The 16,604-nt window shown below is 44.3% G+C and overlaps 1 protein-coding gene across 2 annotated transcripts; it reads right to left on the bottom strand.

Moving 5' to 3' along the window:
- Positions 1-1,816: 1,816 nt before the first annotated feature.
- Positions 1,817-15,572, bottom strand: brpf1 (bromodomain and PHD finger containing, 1). Of its 2 annotated transcripts, none has more exons than XM_083976332.1 (16): positions 15,334-15,572; positions 13,177-13,967; positions 12,625-12,814; positions 12,249-12,536; positions 10,730-11,247; positions 10,418-10,607; positions 10,167-10,307; positions 9,832-9,960; positions 8,298-8,727; positions 7,119-7,427; positions 6,078-6,356; positions 5,835-5,982; positions 4,263-4,396; positions 3,812-3,927; positions 3,550-3,704; positions 1,817-2,906 (listed from the first exon to the last, which is right to left on the bottom strand). In XM_083976332.1, the coding sequence occupies exons 2-16, from the start codon at positions 13,920-13,922 to the stop codon at positions 2,723-2,725; spliced, it is 3,957 nt and encodes a 1,318-aa protein (XP_083832458.1). In that variant the 5' UTR covers positions 13,923-13,967; positions 15,334-15,572; the 3' UTR covers positions 1,817-2,722. The 2 variants fall into 2 exon arrangements, with proteins under 2 accessions (XP_083832458.1, XP_083832459.1); XM_083976333.1 differs by having other exon boundaries at positions 3,812-3,864.
- Positions 15,573-16,604: the final 1,032 nt, after the last annotated feature.

Here is a 16,604-nt window from a genome sequence, read left to right as displayed (position 1 = left end):
CTAAGTAAGGGAGAGTGGAGCTGTAGGTGAAAAGAGGAAACAACGCCACGTCTGGTCCTGTTCTATGTAGTTTGTTCACACCGTCACCGTTTACGTCCGCGGTGTAAAAGGCCGTGACGCAAAGACGCGATTAGGCGCGAGACGCGGTAGACGCGACTTTTTTTTTTTGCGACGCAATACACCCGATTCTTTCATGGCGACGGGACCTTCGCGTCTTCGTCCTTTTCATCGTGTTTGGTGGGAAGACCCACAAGGGGCTTCCCACCAAACACGAGGAACGCTTTTTTTTCGCTCGAGTTTATACGCGCGACCAAACGCGAGATACGTGAGAAATGCGATTTATCGCTCGTTTTGACTTTGTGTAAATTCGCGTCTTCACGAGCCCGCCCATTTTCACTACAACAACAACATTTCTGCTCTCACCAACCATGGTTGAGGTCACAACGCTGCTGTAGCTGTTCTGGAAGAGTTCCAGCTGATGAGCTACAGAGACTTTAGAGTCAAAGAGGAGCAGTGCGTCGCTGTGTCGGACTGTTTGGATTTAATGAAGAAGCTGCACAGAGTCAGGTGAGCAGAAGCTCAGGACAAACACTTCGCTCTGGGACATAATGTAGCTACACCTCACATGTTCTTGTCTTTTACCTCAGGGAGATTAAAGTAGTGTCTGTTTCCACTTTCCCTCCGATCTCGGCAGCTTCCCTCTGCTAGTTTGTGTGTGTGAGGCTAAACTGCGTGCGTGTGTGGTTTGTGTACAAACTGAACACTGCCTCTGATTGGCTTAGCATGAAACCTTACTCTGCCTCAACCAATCATCATCACTTATGCGGTTGTCTCGTCCCTCCCTCCTCCCCCCTCCCCTCACCAAAGGAGAGGAGGAAAAAAAAACAATCACTGATCACAGCCAAATGATAATGTAAACAGCAGACTTCTGGGAAACGCAGCTTAAACTGGTGTAAAATGTGTCAAAGGTGAAAATACAGTAACGTGGTTGATGTAACTGGGATATCTTCAGTTTTTAACGTACTGAGATATGTGCACATTTCATTTTTTTATTGATTTATGGTCAATGTCTGGTATCATTATCAACATTTTTTTCTTTCAAATCGCCTACAAAGAGTGAGCAACCAAATCGCATGGCGCAAAAGGTAGCTACACAAGGAGAGAAAAAAACAAGCAAAGCATAATAATAAGGCTTGGCTTGTGATTTTGCAATAGTTGTCTGACCAGTAAAACCTGTGTACCGTAAGCCTATGGACTGTGTGAGATGAAATACAGACCAGATAACCTGCAGTGTGATTCATTACATATTAGCTGCCACACACTAAAGTAAACTTTTTTGTGTATTTTTTTGCCACATTAAACATCACAGCTCAGTGTGAGTCCTATTTGATGTGAGCAAATAAAGCCTGCCAGTCACACAAAGTCTTTTATATCCCAAAGGTATCAATGTTGGGACAGTGTTTATGTTTCTATACAAGAGGAAATTAAGTTGAGGTTTTAGCCATATGCATTCTTGACAATCCTGCTGACGAAGCATAACGGTCATGTTCACCGAGTGCAAGTGAACTGCTTTGCCAATCAGTAGCAGTACTTCTCACGAAGTCCTATGGCTCATTGTTTCTGAGGAAAGAATAAACGGATGCATGAATATTTAAGCAACTTCCCCTGCAGTGCAAACACAGTCTGGACGTAAACAGAGTGACCACAACACAACCCACAAGTTTAAAAAACTCAATTCTTTTTATTAAACTTCTATCTTTATGTAATCTGTATATATAAAAGTTCTAAAGCCATCAGCCTGAGACTAAGACAGACAGTGAGGCGATCGTGTGTTTCAGTTTAGTCCTCATTATTCATTGACCAGCAGTCTGTGTGACACAGACGTCCGTTAACAAAACCGTAAAAACAGGAGACATGATGTACACAGAGCGACGGACCAAACAAAAAAAAAAGAAGAAAAAAAAAGAAAAAAAAAATCCACACAATGATGTCTTGTGCAGTTGGAGTGATTAGAAGTAGTCCATGATGAAACACGATTGGAAGGAGTAAGCAGAATAAATAACATTAATGTTGGTTTGCCCTCAGTTCAGGCTGCGACAGTCTCTTTGTGCTCCACTGACAAATGACACTTAGCACCAGGCCTGTTGTTTGTTTTTTTGTCCTTTTTGTCTTTTTGGGTGATGAAGGTGAAAACGTGCTCGGGCGATGGCATTCGCAAGCCATACCCACAGTGTGTGCATTTACTGTACACCTCATGCATTTCCCTGTTCACACATGATGCCATTGCACGTGTGAATCAAGTGTGTGTAACGACAGGGAGAGGCAGAGTCGTGTATAGATCATGTAATACTATGCTCATTTTTTTGACTTTGTAAACCATCATGTCATTTGTTATTAAACATATATACCGACCACATACAAGGAATATTCTGATTCATGATTCTGAACATAGCATATTTTTTTCCATTATCATTAATACCATTTTTTTTTCAATTCTCTTAAATACAATATTTTACATGTCAGATTAAATACGGCTTAGTGTGCATGTGTGTGCATGTCTTGGGGCTGAGGGAGTGGATGACTTTTTCCACTTGGTGCTACTGGCACTATTTCTTGTGTTCTGTGACGTAGGGGCTGGGCTCTCTATAGAGAAACGAACACTCCACAACACCTGCAAGGACCAACACATAAGGTTTGTGTGTGTGTGTGTGTACACGTGTGTTCAGTCGCTGTCACTGGTTTCGCTGCTGGGGTCTCCCTGCACCTTGCTGCGGTGCTGCATGGCACGGTGGTAGGCCACCTGCACTGATTTGCGGATGTTGGATTTCCTACCCTCCAGCATCTTCTCCTTGTCCAGCTCCTGGTCCACTCCCAGCGGCACCAGCTTAGAGCGCGGCAGCCACTGCCTGCACGAGCACAAATGCAATACTAGAGTTAATTTTAAGCAATAACAGCATAGTAACAGTAGTTATTTATGGTAAAACATGTGTCGAAAGAAAAAAAAAAGATTGCAAAACTGTCGTGTTAAAGTAAAAAAAGGATTCTGCAGAAGGGTTAAAAGGCCAAGTCATCTCACATGGAAGATACATAAGTTCCTGTTTTTGTAACTCATGAGCTTAGACCTTTTGACTGCCCTCTATTAAGAACACCACGGCAGTTAAATGAGCCCGCTGCTGTTGTCATCAAGTTTCGCACCATCAATAACTGTGCAGCACCTGGTGACCTAAAAAATATGAGTTCTTTCCCCGATCAAAACCACATTTGCCCTATTTCTGCTAAATGTTCTGTCGGCTTTGCGCTTCAGTACAGGAGTGCAGTTTTCCTTTGAAGTGCTACCACAGAGCCACTTGTACGCACACATCCAGTAACTTCACAAGCCTGTTTTGCTTGAGCGTTGTTTCTTTTTATTGCACGTTTCATCATTATTTTGGATGGAGACAAAAAAAATAGACAAGAGGGTCAGTGAGAACAAACAAGGACATAAAATTTAAGAACAATCCGTGACAAATAAATTAGTGGATCCCAAAAAAGACGACCCAGAGCACTGACCAGGTTCTCTTGTTGTCGAAGAAGAGGACGAGGAAGAGGTGTTCTCTGGCTTCCTGGGTCATTTGTTCCCCGAGTTTCAGCACATCCAAAGGGGGGACTGGGATCGGGACGCCCCGGTGGAAAACCCCCTCCCTGGGCATCTTCGGATCAATTATCTGCAGGCGAACAAGAGCAGAGTTACTAATGCTCCTCCATAACTCATTATTGAAGTCTGTGCCGGATTTTGGTCCAGTAAGTTGTTCGTGTTGACGTCGTATCTCACCAGGGCTGGATACGAAGGATAGCCTCGACACTTGGCCCACACCAGGTCCAGAGCTTCAAGAGAGGAATAGTCATCAGAAGACATCCAACATCCTGACCGGGCCCGGCCACGCACCACTAATATACACAAACACAAGAACAGGAGCCCAGTCACCATTGTGAAACCTGTTTTCTTATGAAATTAACTTTAAAAACCAAAAAGCCTAGTAACGCCAATCTGTTTCTACAACAGAGCAACTTGGCTTATTGTGAAAGATGCAGTCAGAGTTTAAAGACCTCAACATCTCACCACAGCAGCTGCCGTGCCTACGTTGGCGATATCTGAAACTCATTAGGTTTTTCCTATCTTTCGAGATTTTTAGTTCACACAAACACCAACTAATTGTGCTTTCACTGACACGTGAGTACGACGTGCATCCGTGGGTTTAGGTTTGCAAAAAAAATATGCTTACAATGTGAGACGCTCCGCGATCCTCCAACTGAGTAGGAATCGTTCTCAGTGCCTGATGTTTCCTCGCTGCTGTCTTCCTGGAAAGCAGAGCGAGAGAACGAAGCCTTTCCTCTGCCCTGTTTAGACGGAGTCGTACTGAGAGAGAGAGAGAAGAGATGGGACAATAAAGATGCATGAAACTTTAGAACAAGTGTTTACATTTTATCAGATTAAAGACGTTACCGACTATTTTTACACATCAAAATACAGCTAACTGCACTTTACTGTTTTTTTTAACCGTTAACAAGAAAATTTGCAGGTGTTTTTATTTTTTTTATTTTGTCTTTATAGTGCTATTACAAACCAAATGCTGCATTAAACCCATTAAAACCTGGAGATACCAACTTGCTGACATGACGACTTGCTGAGATGAGAGGGTCAGTACAATACCATTAAAATAGTTTCATTATCCTGTTTCTGCACAGAAACTTCATGTAAAAAATGTCAAGTTGCAGATTCACAGGGAACCCCTTACATTCTGGAAAAGTATTTTTTTTGCACATGCAGTGACTTCCTGACGTCTACGTGGGCTGCCTAGTAACCCCAAACTGTTGACAGGTCTCCAGGAAGTCGGCGCTAACACATTCATTGAATCTTTCACAGAATCTCAAACGGATCATTTCAAAGTGCATCGGTTGTCCTTTAAATGCAGATTACTGTGGAATAGCATTGCCTTCTAATGTTGGTATGACTAAGATGTCAACACTCAAGCTTTCATCTCCCTGCAGCGGAAACACGGGTGATGAGAGCAGTGGGAATAAACCGTGTCAGTAAATATGTGTCAAAAAACAATAAGTTAACAGAGGCCAAACATTTCAACAGCGTCGAGAATAGGGATGCACGGGATTAACTGTTTACCGATAACCGATTAGACAAACTTTGACCGGTTAATACTATCGGTTAATTTTTTAAAAATTAGATCCGTATGTCGTCAACTCATGGGTGCGTGTCAACACGTGCAGACTTCCACACGTGCCTTCAGTCATATTTGCAGCAAAAAGTTATACGATATTTAGCCCACAGTATGTGTCAGTTATGCAGCCACAGACACTAATCTTATCAGTTAACGATCAATAATCTCTTAACGAGCGTCGGTTATCGGTTAAAAAAAAAAAAATCTGAATGTGCATCCCTAGGCAAGATGGTTGATACATCTCTGTGAGGTTGTCACTGCCAACATCCCGCTTTTTTTGACTCACTGGTAAAAAAGTGGATTACAGGAGCTTTGAGGAACAGCATTTTCCTTTGTCAGCCTCCTCAATATACAGTTTGTGCACTAGTCTCAGTCTTTTTCTGCTGCTGTAATGTTTGTGTGTATGTGTGGGATATTACTGTACTATGCAACCAATGCACTTTGTTTTTTTTTTCTTAATACTTCTGCCGGGCACCTCTGGACATTAATGCAATATGCACTTTTTGCACTTTCTATGATGGTTCTGCATCAGTATTAAGCTGCTCTAAACGATATCTCGTTGTTATTTCTAACTGTGTTATTATGACAGTGACAAATAAAGTAAAGTAAGTAAGTAGTCACCTGGTCCTGTCAGAAGCTGCACTGCTGCTGCTGCTGGTCGTGGACTCGGAGTCGGAGCTGGAACGAGGGAGACGAGGCTCGTTTCTGTACACACGGAAGCTCTCCGTCACCGGCTGGTTCCCCCCGTCAAAACCATTACTCGGTAAACCTGAACAAAAGAGATAAGAGGAAGATGGAAGTTGAGTGTGTGGTGGCTCAAAGGTTGAAAATCCAAAGTTTTTACTGCTCATCTATCGAATGTACCTGGCAGCAGGTCGTCATTGTCGCTGTCGCTGTCAGAGCTGGAGCTGGTGTGGGGGCTGCGAGGCCTCTTCCGCTGCCTGGTTGGTGACAGCAGGGGCAGCTGTGGGGGACCGATCGGGCTTTGGCTCACACCTGCTCCACCGTAGCCAGCATCCCGGTTCTTGGGAGGGCGTCCCGGCCTTTTAGGGGGCCCGGCCATCTTTTGGTTCTTCTTAGAGAAGAGGACAGACGTCCGACGGCCCACCTCTGGAGCCAGCGCAGACGAGGAGACACTCATATCTTGAATAGGAGAGGTGTTTGTAGGTTAGAAAAGCAAACAAACATTAAAGGGATAGTTCACCCAAAATTGAAATTTCCTCACGTCGACTAAGGGCTGGGAGAAGTTTCAGAGTTATCCGTGGCTTCTCTGAGTTACAGGGGGTCTCGGCGTAGCAGTGCATGTCCATATAACGGTTGCAAATGGATACCAACTGTCTTCGTAACAAAAAGACACACCAAAAAACATCCAAATACCTCCATGCTGCTCGTATGTAATGTCCGTCTTGTATTGAAGCCCCGAAATGCGAAATTGTAAGTCTATTTTTCAAGCTTGTTTGTAGCAGAAGCTCCTCTTCCCAGTTCGTCAAATTTGGACGAACTGGGACGAACTGGGAAGAGGAGCTTCGAGAAGCTTCCGCTACAAAACAAGCTTGAAATATAGACTTATTTAATTTTTTTCGGGACAATTTCGCATTTCGGGGCTTCAATACAAGACGGACATTACATACGAGCAGCATGGAGGTATTTGGATGTTTTTTGGTGTGTCTTTTTGTTACGAAGACAGTTGGTATCCATTTGCAACGGTTAAATGGACATGCACTGCTACGCCGAGACCCCCTGTAACTCAGAGAAGCCACGGATAACTCTGAAACTTCTCCCAGCCCTTACTCGACATGAGGGTGAGTAGATAATAATTGAAATTTCAATTTTGGGTGAACTATCCCTTTAATTGCGATTTATTATGATGGTATGATATATATATATATATATTCCTTAATGCACCTTTTCCACCAATCTCCTGGCTACTGCTTTCTCCCCCCTCATCGTGGTGTACTGAAGAGGACGGGTGATGCGGGAGAGAAGAACCCCTGTCTCCTCCTCCCACCGACTCCCGCCCCCCCATGCCGGAGCCTCCCTCCCGCTGGTGTGCGAGCTTCCTCTTGATGACGCTGATCTCTTTCCTCAGAGCTTTGGCCCGACGCGACTGACCGATGCTGTGCTTTCCAGAGCTGACCTCGTCCAGACGCACTTGCAGGAAATGCAGCTGCTCTTCCAGTGGCAGCCGCCGCCTGTTCTCTGGCAGGAGCAGGTCTGTGGGAGACAAGTGAAACAACTTTAGAGGAAGTAAGAGAGTTTATGAATGTAACTAAAGGTCACAGCGGTTGGTAGGATTTCTGAGGTTGGTTTTAAACCAAAGAAATGAGCACAAAAAGCGGGAAACCCTGGTTATGAGGTCAAAGAAGACACAAGACAATGTTTTTGTTGTTACTTGGCTGCATGAATGATATGCGCCGCCTTCTGGTCAAGCGACTTCACTGCACCGTAGTCTCTACAATACATTCCTATTCAGCATCATCCTCACGCACTTGGTGCTTGTGACAAGGAGATTATTGTAACAAACATTCAACAAACGCCGAGAGCTAAGTCTTCTTTATTCTTCTTCGAATGTTATCTCTACAAGAACCACATTTCATACTCTTAGGCCTCGGTCTCTTTGTGCCCTCCTCAAGACCCTCCAGCCTCCCACCCTCCTCCAATTTGTCATGCTTAGAAAAGACTGCACACTACACGCTTTGCTAAAAGATAATAATAATATATATTTTTTAATAAATTCTACAACACTTTATACATCCTTCCTCCTACTGCATTTTCTTATTGCAAGTACAGGAGACAGTTTGCACATCTGTCAATTTCTGTGAATGGACAGGTGTGCACACTGTCTACTTAGATTCATATCAGTGTTAAATAATGTGTAAATTTAATTTTTGCTTCTCACACGACATATCCACACATTATGAATCTGAATACATGCTGTATCTTCATCAAATCTAAGGTGCCATAACAGTTCAAGGTCTCTTTGATAAGATAAAATATTCAACATATTTTGCCTCTCACCTATGTTTCATTTGTTGCTCAAGAAAAACAGCTATGGCTGCCAAATTCCTGTGAGAGATCACTTACCATCTTCATTAGAAGACAAAGGCCGGTCTCTTTCTCTATCTCTGTCTCGCTCTCGCTCACGCTCCCTCTCTCGCTCTCGCTCTCTCTCTCTCTCCCTCTCCCGCTCCCTCTCCCTCTCCCTGTCTCGCTCCTGGTCGCGCTGACTCTCCGGGCTCGGCTCTCGGTGGAGGTGCATGCCAGTCTCGTAGTCGAAGCCGATCCGTTCGGCTTGGCGCCTCGCTGTTCTCATGACGGCACCGCCCATCTCTCGGAGTCGCAGGGCAGCGCGGTAAAACACTGTGTCCTTGGCGTTGTACTTGAGGCAGTTGTTGACAATGAGGCCAAAGTCTGCCTCAAAGGCCTCGAAAGTGAGGTAGCGATGGGACTCCAGCAGGTTCCACATGGTCTGGAAGTCCATTGGAGTGTCAATATGGTCCAGGTAGTCTGGCACCTGGAGAGGAAGCAGGTAAACATCAGGCAGAGGCATCGCCAACACATTTTCCACCCCAGATGTGTGAGTGAATTAAATTGTTGGAAATGTTGGTTGTAGAAATAAAACTTGAGGTAACACTTTACAAAAAGGGTCCCTTAATTAACGTTAGTTAGTACATTATTAAGCATTAATATATAGATGAATGTGTTAATCAATGCTGAGTAATGCATACATAATGATAACTAATTACATTATTCAACTTAAAGCAGAAGTAAGTGGAATGTTTGTGTTAATATAAGTCTTAAATAGTTATATCTTCCGACAGCAATCACTTATATAGAGTGTTTGGTCCGAAACACGGGTCTGTCAGTCACTCTGCTCTGCTGTAAGCCGAGGAGAAAACTTTCCTTGTATCCTACAACCTTTATCCAATGAGGAGAGAGAACGGCATAAAGGGGCGGTCCTCTCTGTGTGTGCAGCCAAGGGATGCGCGTGAATGTGGTGACGTAGGGACGAGGGCGAGGACTGCTAACTCCATCGGCTGACAAGAAGTTAGCCATAACGACCGGATCGCTTACTTCTGCTTCAATAATTTATTAACTAACTTTGAGTAGTAAACATTAATTAAATGCTTACTAATAGGCTACATTAATTAATGTGTTTCCTAATCCTAAGTAATACATAATGATTGTTAATATATCTGTAAACAATTAATTAATGCTTAATAATGTACTAACTAACATTAATTAAGGGACCCTTATTGTAAAATGTTACCAAACTTCATATTCTTTGTTAAAAGATAAATCAGATTTTGAGCCTGACCAGTACTCAAACTTTGCATCTGACACCAGTATCAGAGGGTTTTTAACAAAAACTGGCCATTATAAGCTTAATAAAGGGAGAACATGGAGCAGAGACAGACTATAAAGGTGTACCTAATAAAGTGGCCGAGGCCTGAGGACAAAAAAAATATCATGTAGTATCAATAAATTATTATGAATTAATAATAGATGAACATTGAGATTACACAAATAAACCCATGTTGTTGAAAATCACAAATAAAAAGTTGACACAAATAAAATTAACTGTGTGTGTCTCTGTGTGTGTGTCTTTGTGATTTACCTCTGCCAGTGGTACAGGCTCAGTGAAAAAGTTGTTAGTGTCTCTCTCCTGTAACTGTTCCAACGTACTCCTCAACAGCACCAGGAAGGGAGTCAGCTGCATCTCCAGCGCCATCTGCTGCACTTTAATCTGATCAACGAAACATTCAAGAATTTACACATTCTGTATTATGCAACGTAAACCTGCTGAACGTGAATAAAAAACGGCTAAACCATTCAACTTTATGTGTAAGCAGTCGGACTGACTCACAAATGGTGACTAATGTAGCTTTCAAAGCATAACTGTTGCTTGTATTAAAAGTTTGGTTAGGGAAATAAATCTAATTTGTCTCTTACCGTTTCCCTCTTGAGCTTTTCCCTCTTGCGGATGAGCTCCACCAGTAACCTGGCTCTCTCCAGGTCGTGTCTCAGTCGCTGCCAGGCCTTCAGCTGCTCCTTCAGAGCCGTCTGTTTCTCCTCACTGTCCCTCGGCAACACCTGTAAGCGAAAAAAAACCCACATACATGTTCATACAACCCACATACATGTTCATATAACATGTTCAGTTTATAGAGATAATTATAATGATATACCCCGTCGCAACTCACAGAAGGAAGCTGTGATGCTGGTTGTGGTGGGAGTGGGTCGATATGTCGTTGTGACTGCAGGTGGGTTTGAAGCCGGCGCAGCAGAGGCACACCGTTGCGACTTTGTCTCTTCAGGGTCCAGTAGCTGTGAAGCCGTTGCATGAACTGACTCTTCCTGGGTACCGTCAAATTACTGGTAATTTTGCTGAGCCTGGAGGGAAACAAAAACTAAATTTAATTTTTGTACTGCCATGTTATGAATAGAAATATTCTTTATTGGTATATGGTGAGTCCCAAGCACATAGAGTGCAGATACAACATGTGCATGCCTACCTGTGGGGGGGTATACAAGGTACAGACACCACTGGCGCGGCAGCTCTCCTCTCCGCTAAGATCTTCCTCGCTCTCTTCATCTTCAGCCTCGATTTCGCCTTCGCCCTCTTTGCTCGCTCAGAGCTCCAACCTTTGGAGTCATCGTCGTGGCCGATGCTGGGCTCGTCATCCTCCTCCAGCTCTCCTTCGCTGTGAGACGAGCCCATGCTGGCCCCGCCGACTCCTCCCAGAGGCCGGGCCGATCCCGGCGGCGTGTGGATGTCGCAGTAAGCCGTCTTGCGGACGCTGAAAGAGGTGCCGTTGGCGCCCGTCTCTCTGACGGGCTCCATTTTCATGTAGAGGCCGGCCTGCTGCGCACAGGTGACGTGGAAGGCTGTGTAACAGTTGGCTTTGTGACACTGGATGCAGGCGCCCGAGCCGCGCTGCTTGCAGATGTAGCAGGTGAGTTTCCAGCGTGCGGGAGGGATGTGCTCAATACTGTCAATCGGCTCCAGAAAGACTGTGTTAGCAAAGCAGACCTGAGGAGAAGCAACAAAAAAAAGACACTGTATTATAATACTGTAATAAACGTTTTTTAAAGGGATAGTTCACCCAAAATTGAAATTTCAGAGAAGTTTCAGAGTTATCCGTGGCTTCTCTGAGTTACAGGGGGTCTCGGCATAGCAGTGCATGTCTATATAACGGTTGCAAATGGATACCAACTGTCTTCGTAACAAAAAGACACACCAAAAAACATCCAAATACCTCCATGCTGCTCGTATGTAATGTCCGTCTTGTATTGAAGCCCCGAAATGCGAAATTGTCCTGAAATTTTTTTTTTTCCCGGGACAATTTCGCATTTCTTATTTAATAAATAAGTCTATATTTCAAGCTTGTTTTGTAGCAGAAGCTTCTCGAAGCTCCTCTTCCCAGTTCGTCAAATTTGGACGAACTGGAAAGAGGACAGACCCTGGTTCGTCCAAATTTGACGAACCGGGAAGAGGAGCTTCCGCTACAAAACAAGCTTGAAAAATATACTTTTTTCGGGACAATTTCGCATTTCGGGGCTTCAATACAAGACGGACATTACATACGAGCAATACCTCCATATTTGGATGTTTTTTGGTGTGTCTTTTTGTTACGAAGACAGTTGGTATCCATTTGCAACCGTTATATGGACATGCACTGCTATGCCGAGACCCCCTGTAACTCAGAGAAGCCACGGATAACTCTGAAACTTCTCCCAGCCCTTAGTCGACATGAGGGTGAGTAGATAATGAGTGACATTTCAATTTTGGGTGAACTATCCCTTTAAGGGTAGTAATGAGATAATTAGCTGATTCACACCGTATTCAACCGACAATACATCATTTCAGGTGTGTAAAATGAAGAACATCTGATTGTGAGGGAAATAAGAGACTAATACTGAAATCTTTGTGCAGCAAAGATGAACACGACACAATGCAGGGCACCTCAGTACAGTAGCTGCAGGATTATGTAATTCTAATCAAACATGCATGGTGGTGGTGTATGGATTTACCTCTGGGATCCACAGGGCACACACCACATGTGCCCAACGTGCATCGTCAGTCTGTTTGAAAGCTCCTCCTTTGTTGGGACAGAGAGCGCAGTCCACGGCTCGACTCGGCGACTGCAGGCAGCGACGACATAACCACTGGCCCTCCGGGATGTAGGGCACGCCATAGCACTCCTGGTGCACCGCCAGGTTACACATGTCGCAGAAGAGGATCACGTTGCTGTTCTGACACTCTCCGTCGTTACAGATGCAGCACACAGCGTCTTCATCGATCAAGGTGCTGGGGTCGGCCTGAGGAGGAAGTGGGAGAGATCAGCGTTTCTAGATAAGTTTCTGTGTCAAAGCATCATCTTCCTTCTCATTATACAAGTTCAGGTACCTTGTTGTGGCTCTCAAAGTAGGACTCCTTCTCTAAGCGGTCCATCAGGTACTCAAAAACCTCCTGAGGGATGGGTGTCACACCGTCACGCCGCCGCTTGTCGTTCATGATATCAAGCCAGATGTAGTCCTCCTCGTCAATGTCATACTCCACTTCCTCATCCAGCTCCTCCACAGACTTATCAATGTACCTGAACACCAGAGCAGTGAAAAAACATGTATAATATATGTTACATCAGAAAGTATGTACGTATGTGGGGGTGTACGGTTAACATCCACTTCACTTTTCTGTAGAAAGAGGAAATCATTACAGAATAATGCTGGGAATCTGGGGTGAAATTAATTTCCTGGTATGTGCATAATTGCAAACAAATGTGTGACTGTGTGCTTTAAGTATTTCATAATCAGTGTTCTGTATAAAACAAGAGACTTCCTCTACAGATGCATCCCCTTTGTCTTTACAGTGCCTGCCATGTACTTAATAATTCTGCCTCTAATTATAATAGCTGCTATGTAATTATTCATGAACCAGATTATAATTCTCAATGCAGACCTGTAGTAAGACGACGGCCGAGGAGGGGCATCAGGTCTCTCTTGGTCCAGCTCTCTGAACACAGCCTCGGGGAGTTTGACTGCAGGCCCGGACTGCGTGCTGTGATGATGGGATGAGCCATCCTTCTTCTTTTCTTTACTCTTGTGCTTCCCAGACTTTGGGGTGGCTTTGCCCCCGTTTGAGGAGAGGATATCTGGCCGGTCCTTGCCACTCCCTCCTACCTCGCTGCCCCCAGCCCCACCGTCACTACCGTTACACACACCTCCGCCGCCACCACCTGTACCGGATGTGGGAGCATCCTCTGCATCGCTGTCCTCCTCTGACACCACATCAATGTTCTCAAAGATGCTGATGCGGTGAATGCGTCCTTGAATCTCAAGCTCCACCATGCGCTGCGCCTGGGCATAGGTCATCGTCTCTCTGCCTGGGGAGTGGGAACGCTCGGACCGGTTCGGGCTACCAGGGGTGTTCCCCCCGTGTTCCCCCCGTCCTCCACCTCCATTGCCCCCACCATCATCTGTATCCCCCGACCCCGCCAGCGATGCTCGAGGCGGTCGTCCCTTCCTCTTCTTCTGGGGTACAGTCTGTGCAGGAGTTGGGTTGTCGTGGTCATAGTGGTAAAGGTGATACTCGATGCCGCTGTAGCTCTTGTAAACCTTGCGGCAAGTCTCCACCGGGCACTCATAAGGGGGCTTGGTGGCCCGCAGATTGTGACAGAAAGTCTTCACGTCAAAGTCCAGCCCCATTGTGCCAACAGCCACTGCTGGGACAGATGCTGTTCAAGATTACATCTGAAAGAGGGAAAGACAAGCACAGGAGCATCAGATCAAGAGACTTCATTCAGACTGTGCTGTGTGTGCAGGAAAAACATTAGTTAGGCAGCCTACAAGATGCTGCCACTCAACTAATAGCTGGTGGACACACAGCAGTCTAGACAAGTCGTGCCCGCACATTGTGCACCTGTTATGGTGCAGTCACGTGACCGTGACCCCCCAGACTCAGCAGCAGCAAGAGCAAAAAAAAATGTTTTGTTCTGTCAGTGAAATAACAGGTGCAGTTCAGGTCAATATTTTCTTTCTGTTGCATCTGTTGGTCCCTGCTAACTACAGTTATGTTTGGTTGCAGTGCAGAAAAACAAGCGGCACAACAGTTCAACTAGCTGACAGTAAATTGAAGCCCCCCTGGGATGGAAGAAGAAGGTGGGGTTCATCACAACACAACAGAGCCCACGTTTAGCTTGAAAACTGAATAACATTTTGCAGTTTAATGCTTTCTAGCCCAGCTAACGTTAGCCGTAGCATTTCTTTTTTTGCTGCTGCTTCCTCCTCAAACAATGAAACATTGCAGCCTGAGCCTGGCGCTGTTAGCAACAAGCTAACAGCAGCTAGCAAACAACAACAATTCACTTTTCCAAATAGCGCGGCCACAGTCAGTGCGGGAAAAAACAATAACACACACCTACCTCCGACAAGACATGGTTAATAACGCGCTTGTTTAGCAACTGTTGGTTCATTTTATTTTTCATCTTAGTGTTTCATTCAGGTCGGAAACGTGAACTAGTTTGGTTTAATTCGCGTGCTAAACTGTAGCAGAGGTTAGCTACACAAAGACAGAGAGGCGCCGTTTTAAAACGTTACGCATTTTTTTTAAGTACATTTAGCAACAATTTATCAACGAAAGAGAGAGTGTTTAATAAAGTAACACACACACACGCACACATACACTGTCGCCTTAACTTAGATGACCACTCAGCCTCTCTCGCTGTGTTTCCCTCCACAATGACCTCATCCTGTGAATAAATACCAAGATACTGAGCAGCCAAATGTCTGTTTTTACTGTCCGTACTGTAACACACACAGCAAATATGATTAGATTTGATTCTCGATCACATATCTATTCTAAGATCGATGCACATATTAGTTCTCTCTCCCCCTCTGGGATATAACAGCTCTTGCATGTGTGAAACAAGCCTGGGTTATTCTGCAGCAGGACTGGACTGCTACTACTTCGTGTTTTTGAGTGTATATAAAAATAAAACAACGTGAAATGTACACTTAATGTGCGCCTATAATGAGACAAATGTATCCAATTTAGCCACAACATGAGCCCTCAGCAGTGAAAACGCTACAGATCTGGACCGACGTTATAAACACTTACTACTCCACGTTCCTCAAGACTGCGTGCTTCGCCAACCTCACACCAGATCGGAAAGGGTTGTTGTTTGCAGGTCGCTTTTTTAATTCATTAGATAATCCAGGACGAGATCACAGGAGGCCATAGGTGCAGTGAAATGATTTTATGAAACAATATAACATCCCGATCAGTTCATTGTGTTGGGAATAAGTCAGAAACTCGGCTGAACAAAAGGGGCAACCATTGCTGTAACGTTACGCCGCAGACGCAGACGCGGGATGACACATTCGCCACACAAAGCGGGATCTATTTTCTATCTATTTTGGTGTAAAAACAGACCCCCAGTTTGCTTCTTTTCTTTTTAATCAATGTTTAATTAATACAAATATAATTTTGTGTTTTTAACATTTGTTGTGTGATTTATTTTTCATTTATACTTGACCCACTATTGAATGTCGCGAATCTGTGTCTTCGTTTCAAAGATGTCGGTCTATGGTCAGGACCACAGACTGTGTGAGCAGGACTATACCATCATATTCAAGTAAATACATTACCACTGGTAGATGCTCTATGTGGGTTAATATAACCACAGTTGATTATGACATTTTGAACTGAGTATATTATATTATATCATATATATATCTCAATCTGAAATGCATTTTTACTATGGTGTAGCCATAAATAAATTCACATAGAAATAAAAACAATGACACACAGTATCAAGCACAAAATAATATTTATTTCTCTCTCAACATACAGTCTGTGATTAGAGTGCTGCAGGGTAGGGTGGGGTAATGCAGTGGGACATCCAGCAGGCAGAAGCAGTCCCACACAGTTTAAATACAAGCCTTGGACAACTTGAACATATTCACCAGGGGGCAATGCTGTCCAGACAAGAGGCGAGATGAACCGGGCAGGGAAGTATCACGGCTGCTCCTGCACTGTTGCCTCTCAGCTCTCCCTCTGACCGCTGCACCCAAATGAATACATCAACAATAGTTATTCCCTCCTCTGCTCACGGTGAGTTAGCAGCGAGGGAGGTGAGCAAAATGTACCAGATTACAAGTGACAGAGAACAGAAATCTCTTACTACTGGAAGTATTTCACCAAAGCAGAAGACTCTGCATAATATCCTATAAAAGTCCAATTCAAACCGAATTGATGGAATAATATACATCAAAGCAACCCCTCCAACACCACTACCACCACCACCAACCACCCCTTAACAGTTAAACAAACAAAATGTACAAATATAAACTACAAGAAAACTGTACAATTCACAGCTTGGAAGGATT

Source organism: Trachurus trachurus (assembly GCF_905171665.1).
Source record: "Trachurus trachurus genome assembly, chromosome: 7".
In the NCBI taxonomy this organism is placed as follows: domain Eukaryota; kingdom Metazoa; phylum Chordata; class Actinopteri; order Carangiformes; family Carangidae; genus Trachurus; species Trachurus trachurus.
This window is presented reverse-complemented; position numbering and strand designations above follow the sequence as displayed.

Bases quoted from the DNA above. Each gene is read 5' to 3' on its own strand.
- brpf1 (XM_083976332.1), bottom strand. From the start codon at position 13,922: ATGGGGCTGGACTTTGACGTGAAGACTTTCTGTCACAATCTGCGGGCC. The intron at 11,248-12,248 runs GTAAATCCATAC...GCTTCTCCTCAG, and splicing joins GTGCCCTGTGGATCCCAGAG to GTCTGCTTTGCTAACACAGT. The intron at 10,608-10,729 runs GTAGGCATGCAC...GTTTCCCTCCAG, and splicing joins CCTTGTATACCCCCCCACAG to GCTCAGCAAAATTACCAGTA.